Source organism: Phocoena phocoena, chromosome 7 (assembly GCF_963924675.1).
Source record: "Phocoena phocoena chromosome 7, mPhoPho1.1, whole genome shotgun sequence".
In the NCBI taxonomy this organism is placed as follows: domain Eukaryota; kingdom Metazoa; phylum Chordata; class Mammalia; order Artiodactyla; family Phocoenidae; genus Phocoena; species Phocoena phocoena.
In genome coordinates this window covers 43,536,933-43,561,663 of record NC_089225.1, presented here as the reverse complement: position 1 = coordinate 43,561,663, position 24,731 = coordinate 43,536,933, and the positions used below count along the sequence as shown (strand labels likewise).

The 24,731-nt window shown below is 35.6% G+C and overlaps 1 protein-coding gene across 3 annotated transcripts in view; it reads left to right on the top strand.

Moving 5' to 3' along the window:
* Positions 1-24,731, top strand: part of LOC136125921 (CD302 antigen) — a 123,927-nt gene that overhangs the window by 52,353 nt on the left and 46,843 nt on the right. For all 3 annotated transcript variants that reach the window (XM_065880916.1, XM_065880915.1, XM_065880917.1), the window contains exons 19-31: positions 229-296; positions 578-657; positions 1,273-1,412; positions 3,411-3,516; positions 3,748-3,908; positions 6,551-6,680; positions 9,502-9,728; positions 13,365-13,530; positions 15,012-15,179; positions 16,372-16,488; positions 19,906-20,100; positions 22,760-22,986; positions 24,541-24,709. In XM_065880916.1, coding sequence (XP_065736988.1) covers positions 229-296; positions 578-657; positions 1,273-1,412; positions 3,411-3,516; positions 3,748-3,908; positions 6,551-6,680; positions 9,502-9,728; positions 13,365-13,530; positions 15,012-15,179; positions 16,372-16,488; positions 19,906-20,100; positions 22,760-22,986; positions 24,541-24,709 — 1,954 coding nt within the window. The remainder of the gene's footprint in view (positions 1-228; positions 297-577; positions 658-1,272; positions 1,413-3,410; positions 3,517-3,747; positions 3,909-6,550; positions 6,681-9,501; positions 9,729-13,364; positions 13,531-15,011; positions 15,180-16,371; positions 16,489-19,905; positions 20,101-22,759; positions 22,987-24,540; positions 24,710-24,731) is intronic.

Genomic DNA, 24,731 nt, shown 5'->3' with positions numbered 1-24,731 from the left:
AGAATTTCTAAACTACTTTTTTCTGTGAAAGGACCTGGTTTATGTAATTTAGAGACCAAAGTAATGAATATCTGGAAATTATAGTGGTTTGTGGTTATGATGGGCCAGGGTATTAAATCAAAACTCTTCTAGAAAAAAAAAAAAACTCTTCTAGAAAAGCCAGCACATATAAGGATGGGTGTTTAGTTGTTTTTCGTTTTGTTTTGTTTTTCTGGGTTTTTTTTTCAGATATCTGGCAATGAGGAGAAATGGTGGGTGAGAACTACTGACCAGCTAATAGAACGTCGTTTTTTGAGGTATGTGACATCCTTGATGGTGCCTTTGTAAAGTTATCGTTTAAAAGAAGCAGTCCCAAATCCCTTTTTACTAAATGGAGTACTGTTTATAATTAGTTTTGAACATTAATCCATAAACTACCTAGACTAGAGAAACCAAATCCTTTAGCAAATGAGCATCAGGAAAAAGTAGTATAAAATAATGGCCTAACATTAAATTTAGAATTAAAATTACTTCAGTAAAAAACAGAATGGAACATGTAACTACATTATGAGCTGACACATCTCTTATTTTCTTTCAGCTCACGACATCCATTTCATCACTTTCCTATAACATTTGGAGAGGAATGCTTTTACCTCTCTGCCAAGACTTGGTTTAGCGGTAAGGTTAATTCCAAATCCTTTAACGTTAATTATGTAATATGTGAACTTCAGGTTCAATTACTAGCTTAATCTTGCTTTCCTTTTGATTATATGTTTGGTAGCTTTGTCATATTCTGATTTATTGCTGATGATAGTAGATCAAGTTCCAAATGCAAATAAAGGTGCTTTTCACTGTGAATATTTTGACTTCCTTTATCCTAAAGCAGTTACTTAGAAATAAACTGACCACTTTCATAACCAATAAGGATATAGGCAAATTCACAAAGATGAACAGTCAGCAATTCTAAAGTATAGTTTAGGTCCCTTTCCCCCCTCATTAGCCTTCTTCAACTCTATTTCCTGCCATCAGGAACCATCGTAACTGTGTGTGTACCAAGTATGTTCATTTTTATAGGCAATATTTGTATGCTACGACTTACTAATATGAGTGATAATAATAGAAGACAAAAATAGGGAAGAAAAGGAATATGGGAAGAAAACTAGGGAAGAAAAGGAATATATTTTAACCATTTGGGAAAGATTGATTTAAAGAGACTTTCTTCACTACTGGATGGTTTTAAAATGTGCTGAATGGAAAATTCTCACCACAGTAATCCTGCTTTTCATTTCTCAGACATAAATAAACCAGCAGACTGTAGTACCAAGTTGCCCTTCGTCTGTGAAAAATACAATGTATCTTCATTAGAGAAATATAGTCCAGATTCTGCCGCTAAAATACAGTGCTCTGGGGATTGGATTACTTTTCAGAATAAGGTAAAAAGAGAATTGCTACGTTGTGCAAATGATGATAGCTTTCATGATGGTCATATGGCCTGTGGCAGAATGGCATCCCACCAAGTAACTTCACTAAGATAGACTGCATATTTCAGTATCTCACCTGATTCTCTACATTTTCAGAAACGAAGTTAACTCTCAAGTTAATCATGCGTACAGGTCTTTCAGAGTACCATGTTCCTGTTCTGTTGCTACTGACACTTAAACTGCCAAAGCTGATCTTTCAGTGAATAGTAATATATTGACTAGTCAGGACTATCTCTTTGGTATGTAGGAAACTGGCTTAATTTCTGGCTGATAAATTTTCCCCCTTAAGGAAAACATCCAAGCAGCATTTACCAATCAAATTAGACCAGCATTTCCCAAACTACTTTTTGGGAATATACACATATGCTAACAAAATGTTAATCATTGATGTTGCTTCCAGAGCAGAGTTTATGATTAAATAGCTTTGGGAAATGCCACATTCTATATTTGCTTCCTTGAGATGCACAATTCATATTGGTGTATGTATCTCTTAGGAAATGCATTTGGCTGCTAAAAAGATTACTATAGTATGCTAAAACATTTATTCTCTCAGATAAAAGAAGTTTGAAGATAAGCAGGCTGGGGTTGGTATGAAAGCTCTGTGGTCTTCAAAACCAGGCTTCCTTTGTCTTTCTGCTCTGCCATCCTCAACTTATGGCCTCCAAGCTCAAGTTCAGGGTGTTCTCTCTAGAGTCTTTTCTAGAAGCCACCCAGTGACTTTATATTTCTCTGGCCATTCCAGTCTGTAAGGAGGCTAAAAAAAAAAAAACCCATTTTATAGCATGTTTCAAGGAACACAATTTGGGACATGTTACTCCACACTAACATGATCATAATATCAAGAAGAAAAAGGAAGAGATGTGTCTAACAGCTGAAAGCATCTGTAGTAAAGTTAAAATATTAGGAGTATATTTTGACTTTTTAAAATTTGGACAATCTTTTCCCCCCCCAAAGTACTAGATTAATTTACATAGTTGATGTAAATTTATGTTTTTTTGTTTGTTTTTATTGAAGTATAGTTGAATGAAAATATATTAGTTTCAGGTGTACAACATAGTGATCTGATATTTCTATAGATTACACACCATACAAAGTTATTACAAAATTACTGACTATATTCCCTTTGCTATGCATTACATCTCTGTGACTTATTCATTTTATAACTATTAGTTTGTATCTCTTAATCCCCTTCACCCCATTAAAATATCCTGTCAAGAGACAGGGGCATGATTTCTTTAAAAATGTGGTTTTTTTAATATAAGGTAATGATGAAGAATACATATTTGAAACCAAATGGAGCAGAGTCTAAATGCTGACCATACCATGCTATGGCTATTTCACTTATGGGTAAAGTTAATGTCCTTGTGCCTCAGTTTTCCCATTTGTTGTGAGAATTAAATGAGATAATACCGTGCAAAGTGTTTTAGGAAGGAAGCACTCAATAAATGGGAGATTTTTTAAAAAATAGCTCAAGGACTACTCTTCAGTTGCTTAAATTAAGTGTAGAGTTGCATTGTTGGGACTTCCCTGGTGGTCCAGTGGTAAAGAATCCACCTTACGATGCAGGTGACATGGGTTCACTCCCTTGTCAGGGACCTAAGATCCCACATGCCATGGGGGCAACTGAGCCTGCACGCCACAACTACTGAGCTCACGTGCCTCAACTAGAGCCCATGTGCCACAACTGGAGAGAAGCCTGAGTGCCGCAACGAAGAGCCCGCGTGCCTCAACTAAGACCCGACGCAGCCAAAAATAAGAAATAAAATAAATAATAAATAAATCTTTCAAAAAAAAAGAGTGTAGATCTGCATTCTTTTGGTACTACTTTGTGAGTGTCTATATCTCACAAACAGAAAATTAGCAGCCTTCTAAAAGATGAGGCATTTTCTTCCTATGTGAGCTTTCCCATATGTGGAAATCTTATACTTCATATGTGTTCTTTGTTTGCAGTGCTTTTTAAGGATCAAACCTAAGTCTGTTACATTTTCTGAAGCCAGCGATACTTGTCACACCTATGGTGGAACGCTTCCTTCAGTGCTGAGCCAGAGAGAACAAGGTAGCAGAATTGTTTCGTAAACATGTTTTATTCTGATCTGGAGGCCTTGTTTGTGTTGGGAGGCTGTGGGGAATTAACACATACAAAGAACCTTATTAAATTACTTTTTACAGAGTAGGTGAAAGATTATTCTGGTAGTTAGATAAGCAAGAGGTATTCATTGACATTTTTAGTATATCTTTAATTTGAATAAGTCAAATGTTTTTTTAAAAAAAAAAATCTTTCTGACAGATTTTATTACATCCTTGCTTCCGGATATGGAAGCTACTTTATGGATTGGTTTGCGCTGGACTGCCTATGAGAAGATAAACAAATGGATGGATAACAGAGAGCTGACATACAGTAACTTTCACCCATTATTGGTTGGTCGGAGGCTGAGAATACCAACAAATGTAAGGTTGTTTTTTTTTTAATCGGTAAACTACGTAGCTCTATGAAATACCTGAGTCTTCCACAAATTATTGGATTAAGAACAAGGGCCTATTTCATGAGTCGACTTACATGAAACGTCCAAATGGGCAAATCTATAAAGATAGAAAGTAGATTACTGGTTGCCAGAGGCTAAGAGGCTAGAAGGATTGGTGGTGATGGCCTAAAGCATATGGGATTTCTTTCTGGGGTGGTGAAAATGTTCTAAAATTGATTAGGGGTGATGGTTGCACAACTCTGTGAATATACTAAAAACTATAGAATATATGCTTTAAATCAATGAATTATACCATCTATGAATTATATCAATAATGCTGTCACAAGAAGAATAACAACAGAGCTTCCACAGCCTTCACATAGATGCCCTAGTTTTTCATAGTAGTATCAGATTCCATAGCACTTATTTCATAACCATGTAAAGCCATCAATAGTGAGTTACAAATAGAAGCTAATATAAATGCTTTACTTATCATCTTGGAATTTGGAGCTGTCAGCCTCAGTCTCCTGAGGTTAAAAAGTACAAAATCTGTGGTTAGTGATCATTTTTCCCTAAGATCTAAATGTAAAGAAGCTATAGAATGGAAGAAGGCATTATATCAACAGTAGTTACCCTGTACCATGATATTGCTGCCCACTACTTCTGTCTTCCATATTTACTGGATACAAACCACCTTTTGCATAAAAGGCAAAGATTAAGAGATTAACTTAAAAGTTGAATTCCAAAAGTACATCCTAGACAATATCAACTGATATTCCTGATGCAATGGAACTTTGCTCCACGTTGACGTTGGTGGTAAAGGGAACTCTGCAACATGTGTAATTATGTACAAAGTAAATATCAAAATAATGCTTGGTTATTGTAGAACATTTGGAAGTTATAGAAGAGTAAACAAAATAAAGAAAAATATCAACCCTTATCCTGCTTATACTTAGGCTGGTAGCTTTTAACTCATGACCCATAGTAAGAAATAAATTTAAATTACCATTCAGCACATAGATATAAATATAATATTGAATTGAAACAAAAGTTTCAGGAAATAATACTTACCCTTAGAGCTTATATTTCTTTCTTTTCTATCCTATTCTACTCTAGTCTGATCTAGTCTAGTCTAGTCAACCTATCTCTGTGTTCTATCCTATTATTTCATTGTCACAAATAAGAATCAAGATCCACTGAACTGATTTCATGACCTACTAAATAAGTCTCAAACCATATTTGAATCCTGATCTAGGAAATCACAATGAATATTTCAGCATTTTTCTTCTAGGGCTTTTCTATACATTGTCTTCTTGACATAGATAAGATCATAGTATATATACTGTTGTATCTACTTTTCTCACTTAGTATTATATCATAAGTAGTTTCTTATGCCATTAAAAGATGTGCTTGATAAGCATTTTGATGATTGCACAATATTTCTTGACAGATATACCATCATTTACCTAAACAATGCTGGGTATTTTGGCTGTTTCCAGTTTTGCATAATCCTTAATAGTGCTGCAATTAACATCTTCATGCATAATCTTTGCTGTATATTTCAGGTTACCTCTCTAAGATAGATTTAGGAAGTGATATAGCCAGATCAAAAAATATAAGTAGTTGTAAAACTCTGGTTACCAAATTGGTTTCCAGAAAGGTTTATGAGTTTATATTTTTGTCAGCAACATATTGTGATTACTTTTCTATTCATACCAGTGTATTAATAATTTCCAACACTTATTGAGCAGCTAATATGTGTCAGACACTCTGCTAATGCATCACATGCATTATTTCATTTAATCTGCACAATAGATGTGAAACAGTCTGTACTCCTCTCCTATCTTAGAAATGTGGAGACAAACAGAGAGAGTCATGTAACTTGCCAGAAATCATGCAGGGTATGCGGGCAGGGTCGGCATATAAATCCAAGTCTGCAGAGTCAGCATTCTTAGCTTCTCTACTGCATTGCCTCTACTACAATGCTCTAAGGAGAATTATCTTTTTAAAATTCTTGCTAATTTGATAGTTTAAATGATATCATATTTTCATTTGTATTGCTCTGATTTCTAATGAAAACATATAAATTCAGTAATAATTTGAATTTCATCCAATGTGAATTTCTTATTCTTTGACAAAGAATCAAAGCCTTCATGTATTTCTTATTGATTTTATGACTGTGTAAATATTAAGTGTGCTAACCCTGTGTTTCTTGCATTTATTGCAGATATTTTCACAGGTTTTTTTTTCTTTAGGTCTAATACCAAAAATATTACAGAAATAAGTTTTGATTTTTTTGATATGTGTTCAACTCTATTTCTTTTTTTCCCCTCCATTGCTTTTAGGTTAGAAAGGGAAGAGATATGGAAACATATATATATGTATAACTGATTCACTTTGTTATAAAGCAGAAACTAACACACCATTGTAAAGCAATTACGCTCCAATAAAGATGTTTAAAAAAAAAAAAAGAAAGTTTATCAGGATTTTCTTAGTGATTTCATGGTCAGCTCCTTAATGGAGTTTTTTACAGGAAGAAAAATCCAATTTGGAATATAAAGTTCCCTTGCTGGGATCTTCAGACTGTTAGTTTCATAATTGCTTGTACATATTTGCCTTTTTGTTTAGATTTTTGATGAAGAGGTGTCCTACCACTGTGCTCTAATGCTCAACCTCCAAAAGTCACCTTTTACTGGGACGTGGAATTTTACTTCCTGCAGTGAACACCATACTCTGTCTCTCTGTCAGAAATATTCAGGTATAGATTATTACTTAGATGACTATGGTACTTTATGCTGTTAGATATGTACAGTACTTTTTCACAAAAAAACGTATAAATTAATATTAATTTGTAATCATACAGCTTCCTTAAAATTTTAGCATGACTAAATCCATACTGGCTCAGTGAGCCAAATTAGCTCAAATAGAATGTGATTTTTTGTCAAGATCATTGCCATAATTAAATATCAAAATTAAGTATCCAATGAAGTTTGTTAATCGGTGTTATCTAATGACAGTAAATTATGATTGCATTTTGTTCTCCTTTCTGCTCTGGAATTTTTCAGATTTTACTGTCATGAGGAAAGGAGGAGAAAAACAATGTTTTTAAGTGAGTTCGGTATAAACAATCATGGTTAAATCTAGCACTCAAAAAAAAAAAAAGGATGTGAAGCATTATAAATGGATCACTGTCTATGCCCTCCTATAATCCAAATAAAAGTAAAATGTTAGAAGTAGGAATCATCTATATATTCAAAAAGATATTTTTTAAAGGTATTAAATCGTTTTCATTGGTCACAGTAAGTTTTTAAACAAACAATTAAAAAAAAAAACCTTTGCCATGTAATGAGTACTTCAAGTAGCTAATCCATGTGCTTCTGGGTTTTTATTTTATTTTATTTTTATACAGCAGGTTCTTATTATCTATTTTATACATATTAGTGTATATATGTGAATCCCAATCTCCCAATTCATACGTTTGTTCTCTACATCTGTGTCTGTTTCTGCCTTGCAAACCACTTCATCTGTACCATTTTTCTAGATTCCACATGTTTGCATTAATATATGATATTTGTTTTTCTTTTTCTGACTTACATCACTCTGTATGACAGTCTCTAGGTCCATCCATGTCTCTACAAATGACCATTTCATTCCTTTTTATGGCTGAGTAATATTCCATTGTATATATGTACCACATCTTCTTTATCCATTTGTCTGTCGATGGGCATTTAGGTTGCTTCCATGGTCTGGCTCTTGTAAGTAGTGCTGCAGTGAATGTTGTGGTACCTGCCTCTTTTTGAATTATGGTTTTCTCAGGGGATATGCCCAGTAGTGGGATTGCTGGGTCATATGGTAATTCTATTTTTAGTTTTTTAAGGAACCTCCATACTGTTCTCCACAGTGGCTGTATCAATTTACATTCCCGCCAACAGTGCAAGAGGGTTCCCTTTTCTCCACACCCTCTCCAGCATTTGTTGTTTGTAGATTTTCTGATGATGACCATTCTGACCGGTGTGAGGTGATACCTCATTGTAGTTTTGATTTGCATTTCTCTAATAATTAGTGATGTTGAGCAGCTTTTCATGTGCTTCTTGGCCAGCTATATGTCTTCTTTGGAGATATGTCTATTTAGGTCTTCCGCCCATTTTTTGATTGGGTTGTTTTGTTTTTTCAATATTGAGCTGCATGAGCTGTTTATATATTTTGGAGATTAATCCTTTGTCCATTGATTCATTTGCAAATATTTTCTCCCATTCTGAGGGTTGTCTTTTCATCTTGTTTATAGTTTCCTTTGCTGTGCAAAAGCTTTTAAGTTTCTTTAGGCCCCATTTGTTTATTTTTGTTTTTATTTCCATTGCTCTAAGAGGTGGGTCAAAAAAGATCTTGCTGTGATTTATGTCATAGAGTGTTCTTCCTATGTTTTCCTCTAAGAGTTTTATAGTGTCAGGTCTTACATTTAGATCTCTAATCCATTTTGAGTTTATTTTTGTGGATGGTGTCAGGGAGTGTTCTGATTTCATTCATTTACATGTAGCTGTCCAGTTTTACCAGCACAACTTATTGAAGAGACTGTCTTTTCTCCATTGTATATCCTTGCCTCCTTTGTCATAGATTAGTTGACCATGGGTGCGTGGGTTTATCTCTGGGCTTTCTATCCTGTTCCATTGATCTATATTTTTGTTTTTGTGCCAGTACTATATTGTCTTGATGACTGTAGCTTTGTAGTATAGTGTGAAGTCAGGGAGTATGATTCCTTCTGCTTAGTTTTATTCCCTCAAGACTGCTTTGGCTATTCGGGGTCTTTTGTGTCTCCATACAAATTTTAAGATATTTTGTTCTAGTTCTGTAAAAAATGCCATTGGTAATTTGGTAGGGATTGCATTGAATCTGTAGATTGCTTTGGGTAGTGTGATCATTTTCACAATATTGATTCTACTAATCCAAGAACATGGTATATCTCTCCATCTGTTTGTCTCATCTTTGATTTCTTTCATCAGTGTCTTACAGTTCTCTGAGTACTCCATGTGCTTCTGAAGAACTTTTTGCTAAATTAATCTTTGCTCATTTGTCTCATACTTTTTAGTAACTGCCTTTTTCAGAGAGGTACTGTAAATCAATAATTCAAATATATCCTCTTAGGGGTGGTTGTATACATTTTTTTGTGGGTTCTCCCAGATGAAAACTTGTAAGGGGACACCCAACACCTCCTGTTGAAGCAGTTCAAACAAAGGAAGAATTTGACACCAATCTGAAATGGTAATCTTATTGCCATTAGAAGTCGTCTACTTTTATTTATAGCTTTTCTCCTATTGCAGTTTACTTTTATTTATAGCTTTTCTCCTTCCTAAATCAGATCAACTAAATCAGAATTTTGTTCTAATTGTAAAAAACAAATTTGTGGTTCACAAATTTACCTAAGGTATACAGCAAAACATACCTAGTTCTCCCACCCAAAGTCTAAAATAAATGAATAGATAAGTAATACCTAAAGTACATTGTTACAGGGAGAAATTTGAAAAAATGTCCCATGACTTGCCAAGTAGGTGGTTTTTGTGGCTTTATTTTTCTTTTACACACAGAAATTGAAAGCAGACAGACCTTACAGAATACTTCAGAAACTGTGAAGTATCAAAATAATCTGTACAAAATAATGCTGAAGACTCTGACTTGGACTGATGCTCTAAAGGAGTGCCAGAAAGAAAACATGCAGCTGGTGAGCATCACAGACCCTTACCAGCAGGCCTTCCTGACTGTGCAGGCAGTCCTTCGTAACACTTCTTTATGGATTGGACTCTCCAGTCATGATGTAAGTTTTCAGTCCCACTGCCAGGATTGGGTGACGGAATGTGACATTTTTTATTGCATGCAGCATCTCTCATATCAGACTAAAAGAAACCAGAGATCATAAAATCTTACTCCAGTGAATGAATTTCATGAGGTATGTAATTTTTAGCAGCAGTCATCTTTCCACTGTTGAAAGATCAGGTGCTTTATCGTTTAGCTTAAGAAAAATGTCTAATGGACATATATAGCTGAGCACTTCTTTTTATTTATTCCAATCAAAGATGGAGCTGGGATCAGGAGCTGCCATGTCTCCTCAGCCAATGAAAAGAAGAGAGGGAGGGAAGAATTAAAAATTCAGATGGGGTTGGTGAGCAGAAGCCCATGAACGTTATTAAAGGGCTCTTTATCCCTTTCCAAATCAGCAGAGTGAAATTAAGCCACTCTACAAAGGGATTAGAATAGCATTTTGCCACATCTCAAGCCCTGATCTTGGGTATTTCTCATTCATTTCATAGCCCAGCAAAGAATGCTAGTCTCCTATTAATTCCCAGCACTAAACTTCATACATGTAGCACAAACAGGAATGTTTATGCTACTAAAGCTTTTGGCTATAATTAATAGGGAATCTTTTTTTTTTTTTAATAAAGCTGTAGCATTCCTATCAGCATTGTAGGCCATTTTTGCCTCTTTTCTGATTCTTGTATGTAATAAGCTGATGCTCTGCTCACGGAGATGTATTGAAAAGTAAGATATAGGGCTGGTATAAAAGGCTGCGTACATTGTGCACTGATGGGGGTGCCACTTATTTATAAAGATTGTGATGTGAATTTTGCTTCCTGCATCTGTGCAGTGTGTGACCCGTAAAGCCCTAGTTAGATAAGTGTCACCTGAACCAGTATTCGTAATCCACTCTCGGAGGGAAGGTATTTGGGAGAGTAGGAAAGAAGTGTCCATTGCATTATGAAGCAAACCTGAGTTATGTAGATGGTAGGCTAACCCTCAGTATACCAAGATGGTTTTACGGCTGCATGGAGAAAATGTGATTGAAGACAATTTAAGTCCTTGCGCAAACCCCAAGTTGAACTGGAGAATGGATGAAAAACTTAAGACGCAGAAGTATACATTATCTTTGACAAACTCTGGACTTATTACCACCAGCATTTGTCAGAAGCTCAATTAAAAAGCAGTATTTAGAAATTGCTTGAAGACTAGCTTCTCCAAAATTCTGGATTTTAAAATGTACCCTCAGGTCCAGCCAGGTTATCAGCTTGAACTGCTTCCCTAGACCTCACAGTATCAATTCCTTCATAACATTGCTTTACTTCCTTTCTCTTTTGTGTTTGGCATTATGTGAAACCCATCACTGTGTCTCTTGTGTGGGTGGTAATTAAGTTATCACATTTCCTAGTTTTAACCACCTTAAACCTTTTTAAACAAAAGCAGTATTGTTGCTGGAGAAAAATCATAAAGTTAGAATAAATTAAAAGAATAAAATTGGAATCACCTATAATCCCAGTATCTATTGATAAATGTGGTTTAAATATTTGGTACATATCCTTCAAGTTATTTTTCTATGTACATGTATTTATTTTTAAGACACTTCGGATCATACAGTTTTGTAACTTTTTTTCCTCACTTGATGATTTCGGTCTTCTTTCTTATTCTATTTTCAGTCGTCACCTGTGTTTTTCTTCTCCCTTTTGCTCTTTAACATATTACATTTTACATAGCTGTTTCTTATGTATCTTCATAAGCTGCCTGAAATCTTTGGAACATGGCAGAGTGTAAGTAAATACAAATTTACATTGAAAGCAATGGGAAGGTTTTGAAAGATTTTAAACATGGTAGTAACAATATCAGATTTTGACTTGAGAAAAACTATGCTGGGCAGAAGCTGGGGAAGGAAGTGAGCAGTCCAGAGATAGAAGACCAGTTAGAGTTTCTTGTAGACATTCATGCAGGAAATGATGTTGGTCTGGACTGAGGCATGTTTACAGTGTCTGCAGTGCAGCAGTTCTGGGTTATAGAAGGTCTGGAGTGTGGCTGTGAGAGCAGGTCACTCAAGTACATAGAAGTGAAAGTCCATAGAAGAAGAGGAAGTCAAGAAGGCTTGGGAACGGGGTGAGTCATCCACATGAACATCGACGTCTCTAAGTCAGTGGTAGGACCAGAAGGACAGAGCAGGGCATGGGACACCTCCTTAGTAAATATCAGGAAGGAGCAAGGGGGCCAAGACCAAAGTGAATGTCAGAGAGACGGAAGGACTCTGGGAGTTTGCCAAGACCTCAGTGAATGTCAGAGAAGAAGGGCATAAACCTCAAAGGAAATGACTGAAGGAAATAAAAATACCCACTACCTCATTCTCATGGCTCTGTGATATCTGAGACTAAAAAAACAAGCAGCCCTTCCCTTGTGGATGCTGAAAGGAACTTATTCTATTAGAAAAGACAGGTTTTAATTAAGATCAATCAAGGTCTAGAATTTAGTGAAGAGATACTTATAGTCTTAGTAAAGAGATTTAGTGTTCAATAAAGAGATGGTGGGAGTGGGATGACTTATCTACAAGGAACAGAAGTTCCCAAGGCCCAGGGACCTGGGTTAGTTGGGAGTGCAACAAGGGGGAAGGAATCCAGGGTAATACTCAGTACAGGTAACATCACAGGGGCAAAGGGCCACATTTGAGGCCACTTGGTTTAGAGATTAACTGGCCATAAGTTCACAACTGGAACACTGGTAGAGAACACTTCTGAATGAAACAGTTGGTGGTGTTGAGGTTTGACCACATTTGCTATTTTTGGTTCACTAAGGAGACTGTGAGACTGTGTGTGAACCAGAATTCAAAACTAGGTATGCTTAGCTCTAAAGCCCGTGTTCCTTCCACTACTACATATTATCTCTAAGTTAATCAGAGCTTACAGTAGTCCTCACTCCATTTTAGCTTTCTAATTTCCAACAACCAATGGTTCCAATTATGTGTGAGGCAGCAAAGCATAATGGTTCAGACCATGGACTCCAGGGCCTAATGGCCTGGATTTGTATCCCAGCACAGTGGTTTACATTCTGTATGACTGTGCACATTACATGACTTCAGTTTTCTCATCTGTAAAATGGATATAATAATAGTACCTATCTCGTATGGTTGTTATGAGGATTATATAATATTTGCAGAGTACCTAAAACAATGCCTGGTACGTAGTAAGTGCTGTGTAAATATGTGCTAAACATAAGATAAAATTTAAAATTATTAGATTGGGGACTTCCCTGGTGGAGCAGTGGTTAAGAATCCACCTGCCAGTGCGGGGGCCACGGGTTCAAGCCCTGGTCTGGGAAGATCCCACATGCCATGGAGCAGCTAAGCCCATGACCACAACTACTGAGCCCACGCACCACAACTACTGAAGCCTGCGTGCCTAGAGCCCATGCTCTGCAACAAGAGAAGCCACCACAATGAGAAGCCCACGCACTGCAATGAAGAGTAGCCCCAGCTCGCCAGAACTAGAGAAAGCCCATGTGCAGCAACGAAGATCCAACACAGCCAAAAATAAATAAATAAAATTAAACAAATTTAAGAATTATTAGATCGACCACGAGGGTCAAAATCATACAATAGGGATAACGTGAAGTATAACCACTTAAGATATATTTCTGCTCCATACAGGATGAACTCAACTTTGGTTGGTCAGATGGGAAACATCTTCAATTTAGTCGCTGGGCTGAAAATAATGAACAACTTGAAGACTGTGTAGTATTAGACACTGATGGATTCTGGAAAACATCTGACTGCGATAATAATCAGCCAGGCGCTATTTGCTATTATTCAGGAAGTATGCTAATTTCAAATATTTTCATTCTTAAATTGTTATCAGTCTCATGAGTAGTGGAATTTTGAGGAAATGGTTTTGTAAAATCTGGTTTTAAAATTATAAAGCAATTATAATCATGTCCTTTTTACAACAAAATCTGTTGTGAAAATTTGTATTTGAGAATTATTATATGTTAAATATTTTGTCATTAATTTGTTATTTTAGATATGTTTTATCTTTATTTTTGTCAACTGATGATAGTAATTGACCTTTGAGTTTTAAGTCCTTGTTAGCCTCATTTTGCATACACTTTGTGTTTATATTCTTATGGAAAACGTACATTTGTGGGAATTCTTTTGTAATTCTTATCATCAATACTTAACATTTCTTTTATGAGTCACTGTTGAGATTCATTTGGTTGCTAACAGTAATTAGCTCACGCTAGCTTAAGCCAAAAGGGAAATTTAGATCCTCAGAAATGGGGATAGAGCTGAGCCTCCCGAGGAGAGGGGATCTCAAAGCCAGAGATGCTGTCTTGCACCTCTCCTTTCTGTTTCTCTCAGGGGATCTGCACTCTTCTCTTTATGTACTTCCTGCTTCTCTCTGCACTTCCTGCTTCTCTCTGCACATGGTGAAACGTGGCAGCTCTGCAGCTTTCGATTTTAGCCGTAACTGGAGAGGAATTGACTATCTCTGAATTCCACTTTTCAAATCTGAAAAGAACTGAAAGAGAGAATCTGATAGACTCAACTTAAGTCAGATATGCTATCTCTAGCCCAGTCGGAGGAAAGTGGTTTTACAGCTTCCAGGGGCCCACATTTGTGGGTTTGTGGTTAGAGAAAAGACTACTTCACAAAGGGAGTTGCTGTGAGCTGGGAGAAATATTGCATAGTCTCTACCATGTGTTGAATCAGTTTGATTGGCTTTGAATAGAGCATATTTCTATTTGCATCTTTTTGAATCTGTGGCCTTTTCATAAAATGAAAAAGAAATGCTGAATTCAGATTTTTCTAGATGTCAGATTTTAAATTATTTCTGTTTGCTTTGGTTAAAGCAATAACTTATTTAGAACATCAAGTATTTCATAAAATGTTCTTTTAAAGTTAGAGAAGGTATCAGTAAGCAGAAACTTGAAGATGAATTCTCAAAGTCATATTTAGGTGCCTCTTATTATGTTCGTATAGTTTCTCTGAAGTGGCCCCTTGTATTAGAAGTTTGGTGATGCAGGAAGACAGAAAGTGCATTTAACCTAATAACACCTCATTTTCCACATTCTTCTACTCATTCCACATCAGGGAAAAGAAAATTTTATTAAGTAATTTCCTTCCTACAGAAAGCCAGTTAAGAGGTCACATTTTATTTGAGCATAAACAGAACAAGCATCGCCAGGCTATTATTTCTTGGCTTCCTGAATATTTCCTACAAATCAAGTCTAATTATGATGAACAGGATTTAACATTTATATCTGAAGTTAGAATTCTTACCATTAATTCTTTTTCTAGATGAGACTGAAAAAGAGGTCAAACCAGTTACCAGTGTTCGATGTCCGTCTCCTGTTCTAAATACTCCATGGATACCATTTCAGAACTCTTGCTACAATTTCATGATAACAAAGAATAGATATATAGTGACAACACGAGATGAAGTTCATTCTAAATGCCAGACACTGAGTGAGTATGTTGTATGGCCATTATATGTTGCATTATGCTCGTTAGAAAACAAATCTCATCTGAGTATATTCAATAAATATTTCTAATTAGCGCTAGTAACTAGAACTCAAAAATATTCACCTCCTAATTTCTACATTATCAATGACAAAGTATTAAAATTTGTGTTTATTTAAAATGGAAAGTATAGGAGTTATCTCCTTTCTTACCCATCCATTAGGGAACTAGTCTCTCTTTAGATGTATAAATGGGTTCTACTTAAAAAGAGAAAGAAATGACACTAGAGAGCAGAGAGCTGGATATTAAATCAAGTTAGGCTGTGGGCAGAGAGAAAATAGGCCAGTTTGAGTAGTTGAAAACTTAGATAAGCCAGAAAGAAGCAGCTCTGCTTACAAGAAATACATATTTCATACTTTCAGCTCTCAGGACTCTCCAGATATTTCCTATGAGATCCACTGAGGATTTGTGACTTTTGAACAATGGACCCATCAACTTTATAGGAAGTTCCTATGGAAAATATCAAACCATTATTCCCCAAAGTGTGTTCTGTGGAACACTACTCTTGAGATGTTCTGTAAAGAAAAAGATCCTTAGTTAAAGAACAAGGGTGAGAAATACCACACATCTTCACTTCCTTTTAAACATTATCAAATGTGCATTAGCATATGCTTTAAGAAATACTGACATGAATGAACTAGTTTACTTTTGGTTAACCAAAATTTGTAAAGTTTTTTTCAATGTAGCTCTTTTCCGAGGAACACACTTTGGGAAATATTAAACTTTTAAAATCCTGTTACAACAGCCATCGCTAAGGAAAAGGAAGGTCTGTCTTTTAGCCCATCTAAGAGGTTTTTATTTATTATAGTCTTTGACAGTGTGTCATTTATATAGGTGGATTTGTACCAACTTAAAATAAGCCTTAAATGGGGAAAAGGAAAGTGAATCAATGTTTCAAATTCTCCTCTCAGCTACTAGTTTTCCACTATTCTGTGAGACCAAATTGAAGATCAAAATGTTTGAAAATGTTTTAACTTATTCATTTAGTACAACAAGATAGTTTTAATTTATATGTCTTTCTTATTTTCTACTATTGTTTTAAGTTTTGGAGTGTGTTAAACTGGGGAATAAAAATAACTAAATCTATCAGACAAAGTGTTCTAAATAATTAAATTATTGACTCTTTTTTATTTAACAGATCCAAAATCACATATTCTGAGTATTCGAGATGAAAAAGAGAATAACTTTGTTCTTGAGCAGCTTCTACACTACAATTACATGGCTTCATGGGTCATGTTAGGTATAACTTATGAAAGTAAGTTGTAAATCTGTTTTTCACTATTTATATTCATAGTTCATTATAAACTACTAGTTTATCAAGCTGTGAAAGTATATTCTTCAGAGTATATGTTAATCAGTATACAAAATTATAATTATGCACTTATCATAACTTAATACAAATACCAAGACAGTTTTTGTGTCTCTGCTCTGCCACTAAAATGCCTTTACCACCAAGCTTAGAGTTAAATGGTGGAAAATAATTTCCTTTCTTCACCCTCCCGCCTAGCAGTACAAGACTAACTAAAATGACTGCACTCCTGCATAAATCTCCAATACTTACTTTATATCTCTATGTACGTGGGATGAGTGAGAAGAGAAATACACTTCTACTAATGTTGCATCTTTGGTTTTATATCATTGGCTTGGGGTATACATTAGAAAAATGAGACACATAGTCTGCCAATGGGATAGAATATTTGAGATTGCAAATGCCACAAATTCAAGATATAATTGCTATGAAAATTTTTTAAAAACACAGACTCTAATAATAGGGGAAATAAGACCAATTTAGAAAGATACTCAATTAGAGGTATCCGGAAAATCATAAAGTTTTGGAATTAGAAAAAAATAACTGTGTGGGCATAAAGCATTAAAATCATACATTCATCCCAAAAAAGGGGCTTAATAAGGGGCACAGGACAATGATAGCTAGAGGTAGGGTAGGCAAAGAAACTTAATTACTCAAATCTGACCATTTTAAAAATAGTCTTCTCTTTGCTATCTAACCTGTCTCTTTCTTAGAATTACTCAGGTTTTTCTTAAATGTTTATGGCTTGCAGATGAGTTAACAAAAATTAAGCTATCAAGTAATGGGTAAGACTTGGGTTGCCAGCTGAAGATGAGTTCATCATGGTAGGACTTAGTTGCCCAATTCTTTTCTCTGATGATGCTTGAACACTCTTAAATTTAAGAATGGAAAAAAATGGAGAGGAACTAGGTAGAAAGTTCCCAGGCTTTACCTGAAAGTGACTGAGGAAACAGTGATCCCATGTGGAGCAACAGAAACTATACCCAGGATATAGTTAGAGATTTCAGTTGTATCCTTTGCTGTACTTTGTTAGTTATATTATCAGAAACAACTGAAAATGTATTCTGTATTCTGCAAAGCATTTTCAGATCTGTAGGCTTTCTTTTAATCATCTTAACTTCTTTTATAAGATGTAGTTGTAACAAAACTTCTATTAAAATATACAGACATATGGGAGACATAGAGAAAGATATTTCCAGCAAACAGTAAATTTGGCTTAAAACTAATTCTTACTGGCTTAATTTATATCCATAGCGGTTTTTTATCACTTAAATATGCTTAAATACTATTTAATTGTATATACCACCTATACAAAGGATTCTGGTTTTTTTTAAGTTCTGACTCTTCAAAAGTAGGGCCGTGAATGGAAATTACTAAGAGAGGCCATGTGTCAACTGAGAGGTATTTCAAGCCAAGTGAAAAAGTGACTCTTTTGTTGTGACAGCTTTAGAAATATACCACTGCCCATCGCATTGGCCAGAAAATTGTAACTTTATTAACATGTGGGGAGAGGGAGAGAGGGACTCAAAGACATGAGGTGATATAAAGCAGCAAGCAAGAACCAAATCATATGTACCAGATTTCTTGTGTATCATGGCTGCAGGCAGATGTTTAGGTAGAGTGCCTTGGGAGATGGTAATCAGTGAAAGGAAGAAATAACCAGGACAACAAGGAGTATGTGTAGGTAATAATGACATCACTCTTCATACCAATTCATAATTTTAATAGGCCTAGCAACTTGTTTTACCAAAAACTTTAGTAAGGTATGTTCACGTAGCATACAATTCAGCCATTTAAGGTGTACAATTTAGTGGCTTTTGGTATAGTCACAGGGTTGTGCAACTATCGCTGTCCCCCAAAGAAACATCATACCCATTTAGCAGTCCCTCCTCATTCCCCATCCCCTCTCCCAACCCTCAGCAACCACTGATCTATTTTCTATCTCTACAGATTGCCTACTCTAGACATTTCATGTACGTGAGATCATATAATATGTGACTATTTTGTGACTGGCTTATTCCACTTAGCATAATGGTTTCAAGGTTTATGCATGTGGCACTGTAGCAAGTATCATTCCTTTTTTGGCTGAATAATATCCCATTGTATGGATATACCACATTTCATTTATCCATTCATTAGCTGATGGGTATTTAGGTTTTCACTTTTTTGGTTATTATGAATAACATTCATGTACAAGTTTTTATGTGGATATATGTTTTTGTTTCTCTTGGGTGTATACCTAGGAGCGGAATTGCTGGGTCTTTGTGTAACCCTTTGAAGAACTAACAGACAGTTTTCCAAAGCTGTTGTACCATTGTCCATTAGGGGTTCCAGTTTCTCCATATCATGCCAACAGTTGCTTTTATCTGTTATGTTGATTATAGCCATCCCAGTGGGTATGAAGTGGTATCTCATTGAGGTTTTTATTTCATATCCCTATTGATTAATGATATTAAACATCGTTTCGTGTGCTTATTGACTATTTGTATGTTATCTTTGGAGAAATCTATATTCTGATCCTTTTCCCATTTTTTAAATTATTTGTCTTTTTTATTATTGAGTTTTAAGCACTTTTTAATGTATTCTGGATATAAGTCCCTTGTCAAAGAAATTATCTGTAAATATTTTCTCTCATCACTTTCTTAGTAGTATAATTTGTAGCACAAAAACTTTAAAAATTTTAATGAAGCCCAGTTTGTCTATTTTTTATTTTATCACTTGTGTCTATTGACTTTGCTTATCCTAGGCTCGTGAAGACATACTCCTGTGTTTTCTTCTAAGAGTTTTATAGTTTTAGCTCTTACATATAGGTCTGTGATAAATTCTGAGCTTTTTGTATGGTGAAAGGAGAAGGTCCAACTTCATTTTTTTTGCATGTAGATATCCTGTTGTCCCAGGAACTATTCTTTCCCCATTGAATTGTCTTGGCACCCTTGTCAAAAATCAATTGACATAAATTGTGCACAGTTTAGGTCCAGAGAAGAGGTTTCTATCACTAGTTTTATATATGTTAATTTTTTTAATAAAATAATTATGTTAATTTCCATTACAATTAAACATATAGGTAGGAAAAAATGAATATTGGATGAAAAAAATGAAAAGTGAAAAAATATAAAGTTATTTCAGGATGGTAGAATGATAAGTAGATATTAATTTTCATGTTTATAATGTGTACTTTCTATATTAAAAGTAAGCATGGTTTACTGTTAGAAAATATTTTAGAGGGATACACATAATTATACAACCTTTTAGAAGGTGGTGAAAGAAGAAAGAAAATTAGTTGAGTTTGAAATATTAACCTCATAAGTGTAATTCAAGTCTTGATTTAATCTCTAAGCATAGAAAAAAGTGTTTCTTTTCTAGATAATTCTCTCATGTGGTCTGATAAGACCACGCTGTCATATACACACTGGAGATCAGGAAGACCAGCTGTAAAAAATGGCAAGTTTTTTGCTGGCTTGAATACTGATGGCTTCTGGGATATTCAAACCTTTAATGTTGTTGAAGACATACTTTACTTTCACCAGCACAGCATTCTGGCTTGCAAAATTGAAATGGGTAAGTATGCTAATGTAGGGTTTCTACTCCAGGGAAAGAGAATGTAAAGTCATTAGCTTCACTAGCGGGAATCATGCAGTTGTACTTTTTGAGTGGCTCCCTTGTATTCAGTCCTATGAGAGGCACTGTAGACGTCACAGAGGAAGGAAAAGACACACTCCCTGGTGTCATGGTCTTGATCTCAAGGAATAAAATGTAGTTGGGGCGACAGCATTAAATGTTTATCACTGTTTTATGCAGGTTAGTCTTAGGTTATTTGGTATAGGCTTACATTTGTTGGGAAGTCAAAAGAGACCAATGAAAACAGGAATAGTGAAAACAAAGAATGTACTGAGGAGGAGGAAAAACTTGGTTGGGCCTTGAAGGATGGATAAGATTTCTATAAATAAGGAAGTGTGTTTGGGTAGAGTTTTGACATTACAGGCCGAAAGTGAATGTCTCTCAACCTTGCCTAATTCCTTAAATACGTGTATTTTTAAATGCATGTCAGTTTTTAAATTTTCACAGCTTTAAAACTGTTCCTACGGCCATTCTGCTCTAAGCCCTCTGCTAACATGGAGCCCATCACAGTTGCATCCAGGCCCATTTTCTCCCTTCACAGTCCTGAAGAATAACTTTCTGATGCACCATTTCCATCAACAATCTCCAGGGATTCCCTATTATTAATTGCTTTGAGTTCATGTAAGCTTTTGAGACTTTTTAGAAACCAGAGTCTCTTCTAAAATTCTAGGCTTTCTCTCAGTCTCCATTTTTTTCCCCATTTTTGGTTCAGTAAGTATCTTTTCCTGTCACGCTGATCTCTTCACTGTCCCATGTACAGTGTATACCCATTCTCATTTGCACCTTTATTTATGGTTTTTTTTCCTGTCATGATGTCTTCTACCTTCTTTTTTCTTTCCTTTTTAAATAAAATTTTCATTTTAGAATAGTTTTATATTTACAGAAAAGTCGCAGAGATAGTACAGAGAATTCCCATATACACCATAACCAGTTTCCCCTGTTGTTGACATCTAACATTAGTATGGTACACCTGTCACAACAAATAAACCAATGTTGGTAAATTATTATTACCTAAAGTCCATACCTTGTTCAGATTTTCTTAGTTTTTACTTTATGTTGGTTTTCTGTTCAGGAATTCATCCAGGATACTGTGTTACACTTGGTCTTCATAGGTTCTTCTCAGCTGTGATAGCTTCTCAGATTTTCTTGCTTTTTTGGACAATTTCAAGGAGCACTGGTCATGTGTTTTGTAGAATATCCCTCAGTTTGGGTTGGCTGATGTTTGTCTCATGATTAAACCGGGGTTATGGGTTTGGGGTTTAGGGAAAAAACCACAGAGGTAAAATGTCATTCTCATCACATCCTGTGAAGGGTATATTCTGTCAGCATGACTTACTTATCACTGTTGATTTTAACCTTGATCACCTGGGTCTAGGTAACATTCATTAGCTTTCTCCACTGCAGAGTTACTCTTCTTCCCCCTTTCCATATCGTACTCTTTATAAGGAAGTTACCATACTCAGTCCTTACTTGTGGCATGGAGAGTTATTCTCTACCTTCCTGAGGTGGGAAGTATCTATATAAGTTACTTGGAATTCTACACAGGAGATTTGTCTATTCTCTCCCATTAAAAAAAAATTATTTTGTCATTTATTTATATCAGCACGGGCTCATGGTTATTTATTTTATACTTTGGGTTACAATCTAATAGACTCTGTTATTTAATATTTTGCTCAAATTGTTTCAGATTTGGCCATTGGGAGCTCTTTTACTTGGCTTCTGTGTCCTTTTGAAATACCATCATTGTGGTTTTGTTATTACTGTTGTTTGTTTTTAGCTGACTTTCTGGTTACCTTATTTCTTTTTGGTCCTAATTTCAGCTAACCTAAAGTCTGGAGATCTAATTTATCAAGAAGGTTTTCTGACTGCCTTAATTCAGATGACTCTTTCTTTCTCTAGTCAGTCACACATATTTTAGTGGTTAATTGTTCTGCCCTCATTTCAGGTGTTGTTGTTTTCTGTGCCCAACTAATATGTGAGCTCCTTAAATAAAAGACAATGTTTATGCCTTTTTTTAATCACTCAGACAATAGTAATAGTTAAGAGCCTATTATATATGCTGTGGCTATAAGAGAAAGTATGCATTTGACCTCCCTTATTAATAGGAAGCCCAGTTTTATTTATTTTTTATTTATTTATTTATTTTTTAAAGTATCTGATCAAAGCTATCCAAGGGTTCAGGGGAGGAAGATTTTTTTCTTTTTTTAATATTGGTTTATTTATTTATTTTTGGCTGTGTTGGGTCTTCATTTCCATGCGTGGGCTTTCTCTGGTTGTGGCAAGCGGGGGCCACTCTTCATCGCGGTGCGCAGGCCTCTCACTATCGCGGCCTCTGTTGTTGCGGAGCACAGGATCCAGACGCGCAGGCTCAGTAATTGTGGCTCACGGGCCCAGTTGCTCCGCGGCATGTGGGATCTTCCCAGACCAGGGCTTGAACCCGTGTCCCCTGCATCGGCAGGCAGATTCTCAACCACTGCGCCACCAGGGATGCCCCAGTTTTATTTAACTTTTGAAATGATTGCATGTCCAACCTTACCCAAAATATGCATTTTGAATAATTTAAATTTAATCACTAACACTTTTAATTTAAATATTACAGTTGACTACAAGGAAGACTGTAATACTACTCTTCCACGGTTTATTCCACATGAAGATGGTACTTATAACGTTATTCAAAAAAGGGTAACATGGTATGAAGCATTAAACACATGTTCTCAAAGTGGAGGTCATTTGGCAAGTGTTCATGACCAAAATGCCCAGCTTTTTCTGGAAGATATCGTAAAGCGCGATGGATTTCCACTATGGGTTGGGCTCTCAAGTCATGATGTAAGTCTTGTTTTGTTTTCCAGAAAATTTCCAAATATGTTAGAGGGCTGGAAATCTGAGCATAAGATATTAATTCAAAGTATAACATCAGATTAAGTCCTCAGATTACATTTGCATCCCATAGTGCTTTCTATCTTTTCACAACATAGAGAAAATGAAAAATTATATTTATAGAGTGATCTAGGCAAATGGCCAGGACTGCAGCTGCCCTGGACACTGCCAAGCCATCCCAAGGGCTTAGTAGATTAATGTCTCAACAACACCCCTGTAACCTATTTGGGATAGACCAGTTGGAGAGCTGGTGAAAAGGGAATAGCACAGGATCAGAAAAACCTGAGTTCCAATACGAGTGGCAGGTCTTCTGTTTACGTGTTGGGTGATCACAAGCAAGTTATTAAACCTTTGCAAGCTTATTTCCTCATCTGTAAAATTGGGGTGATAATATTTTCCCTAATAGAGGATTATTAGCACAAAATTTATACTGTATAAGGTGCCAAGTAAAACTCTTAACATTAGGACTAATAGATGTATATTTTCTCCCCACTTTCCCCCTAGAAATTAACACTATTTGAAAATAATTTTCTGCAGGTAAACACATCTTTTGTACCACTATTCAAACCCTGTTAATTAGTATATTCATGTACTGATAATGATGTCTAGTATACAAAAAATAGACATCTATTGAGATTAGAATTGAAGACCTAACTTAAATAATGTTTAGAACAAAGTGGGGAAAATAAAAGGATGGCAAATTAGGATTATAGAATCGAGGACAAGTCAGAACTAATCTTCCCGTATGAGTTTCTTGGGAAGTATTTTTCTCTTCCAGACCCCTGCTGGTTGATGACTTCTGTAATATGAAAAAATCTAGCCAGAGACACAAACCACAAAACTATAAAACATAAAAGACAATATTTAGAATAATGTGAAGGTTGAGACTGTAAATCTGTAATTGTGACAAATGGAAGACATTTGCATGTCATCTAATTTCAAGTGTTATATAAACTCATCCTTTAAACAAAAAAAACAAATCTAGAGATATAGTAACCCTGTCTCTAAATTTAAAGTCCTATTTAAATTATGCCAGAGCAAATGTCTCAGATCAATGCATCAAAAATAAATCCCTGATTTTACAAGTAGGTCCAGATCTACAATACTTGTAAGCAAATAATTAACACTCCATCCCTGTATTTTTTAAAGCACGCATGTTCTTCTTTTTTTTTTTTTTAACATCTTTATTGGGGTATAATTGCTTTACAATGGTGTGTTAGTTTCTGCTTTATAGCAAAGTGAATCAGTTATACATATACATATGTTCCCATATCTCTTCCCTCTTGCGTCTCCCTCCCTCCCACCCTCCCTATCCCACCCCTCTAGGGGGTCACAAAGCACCGAGCTGGTCTCCCTGTGCTATCCGGCTGCTTCCCACTAGCTATCTACCTTACGTTTGTTAGTGTATATATGTCCATGCCTCTCTCTCCATGCATGTTCTTCTTATGTTCTTTTTGAAGTCATACATCTGAATTCAAGTTATCTCTATTATTCTTAACACAGGGAAGTGAATCAAGTTTTGAATGGTCTGATGGCAGTGCCTTTGACTACATCCCATGGAAAGATAAAAAATCTGCTGGAAATTGTGTTGTCTTGGATCCAAAAGGAATTTGGAAACATGAAAAATGCAACTCTGTTAAGGATGGTGCTATTTGTTATAAACCTACAAAATGTAAGACTTGATTTCAAATAAC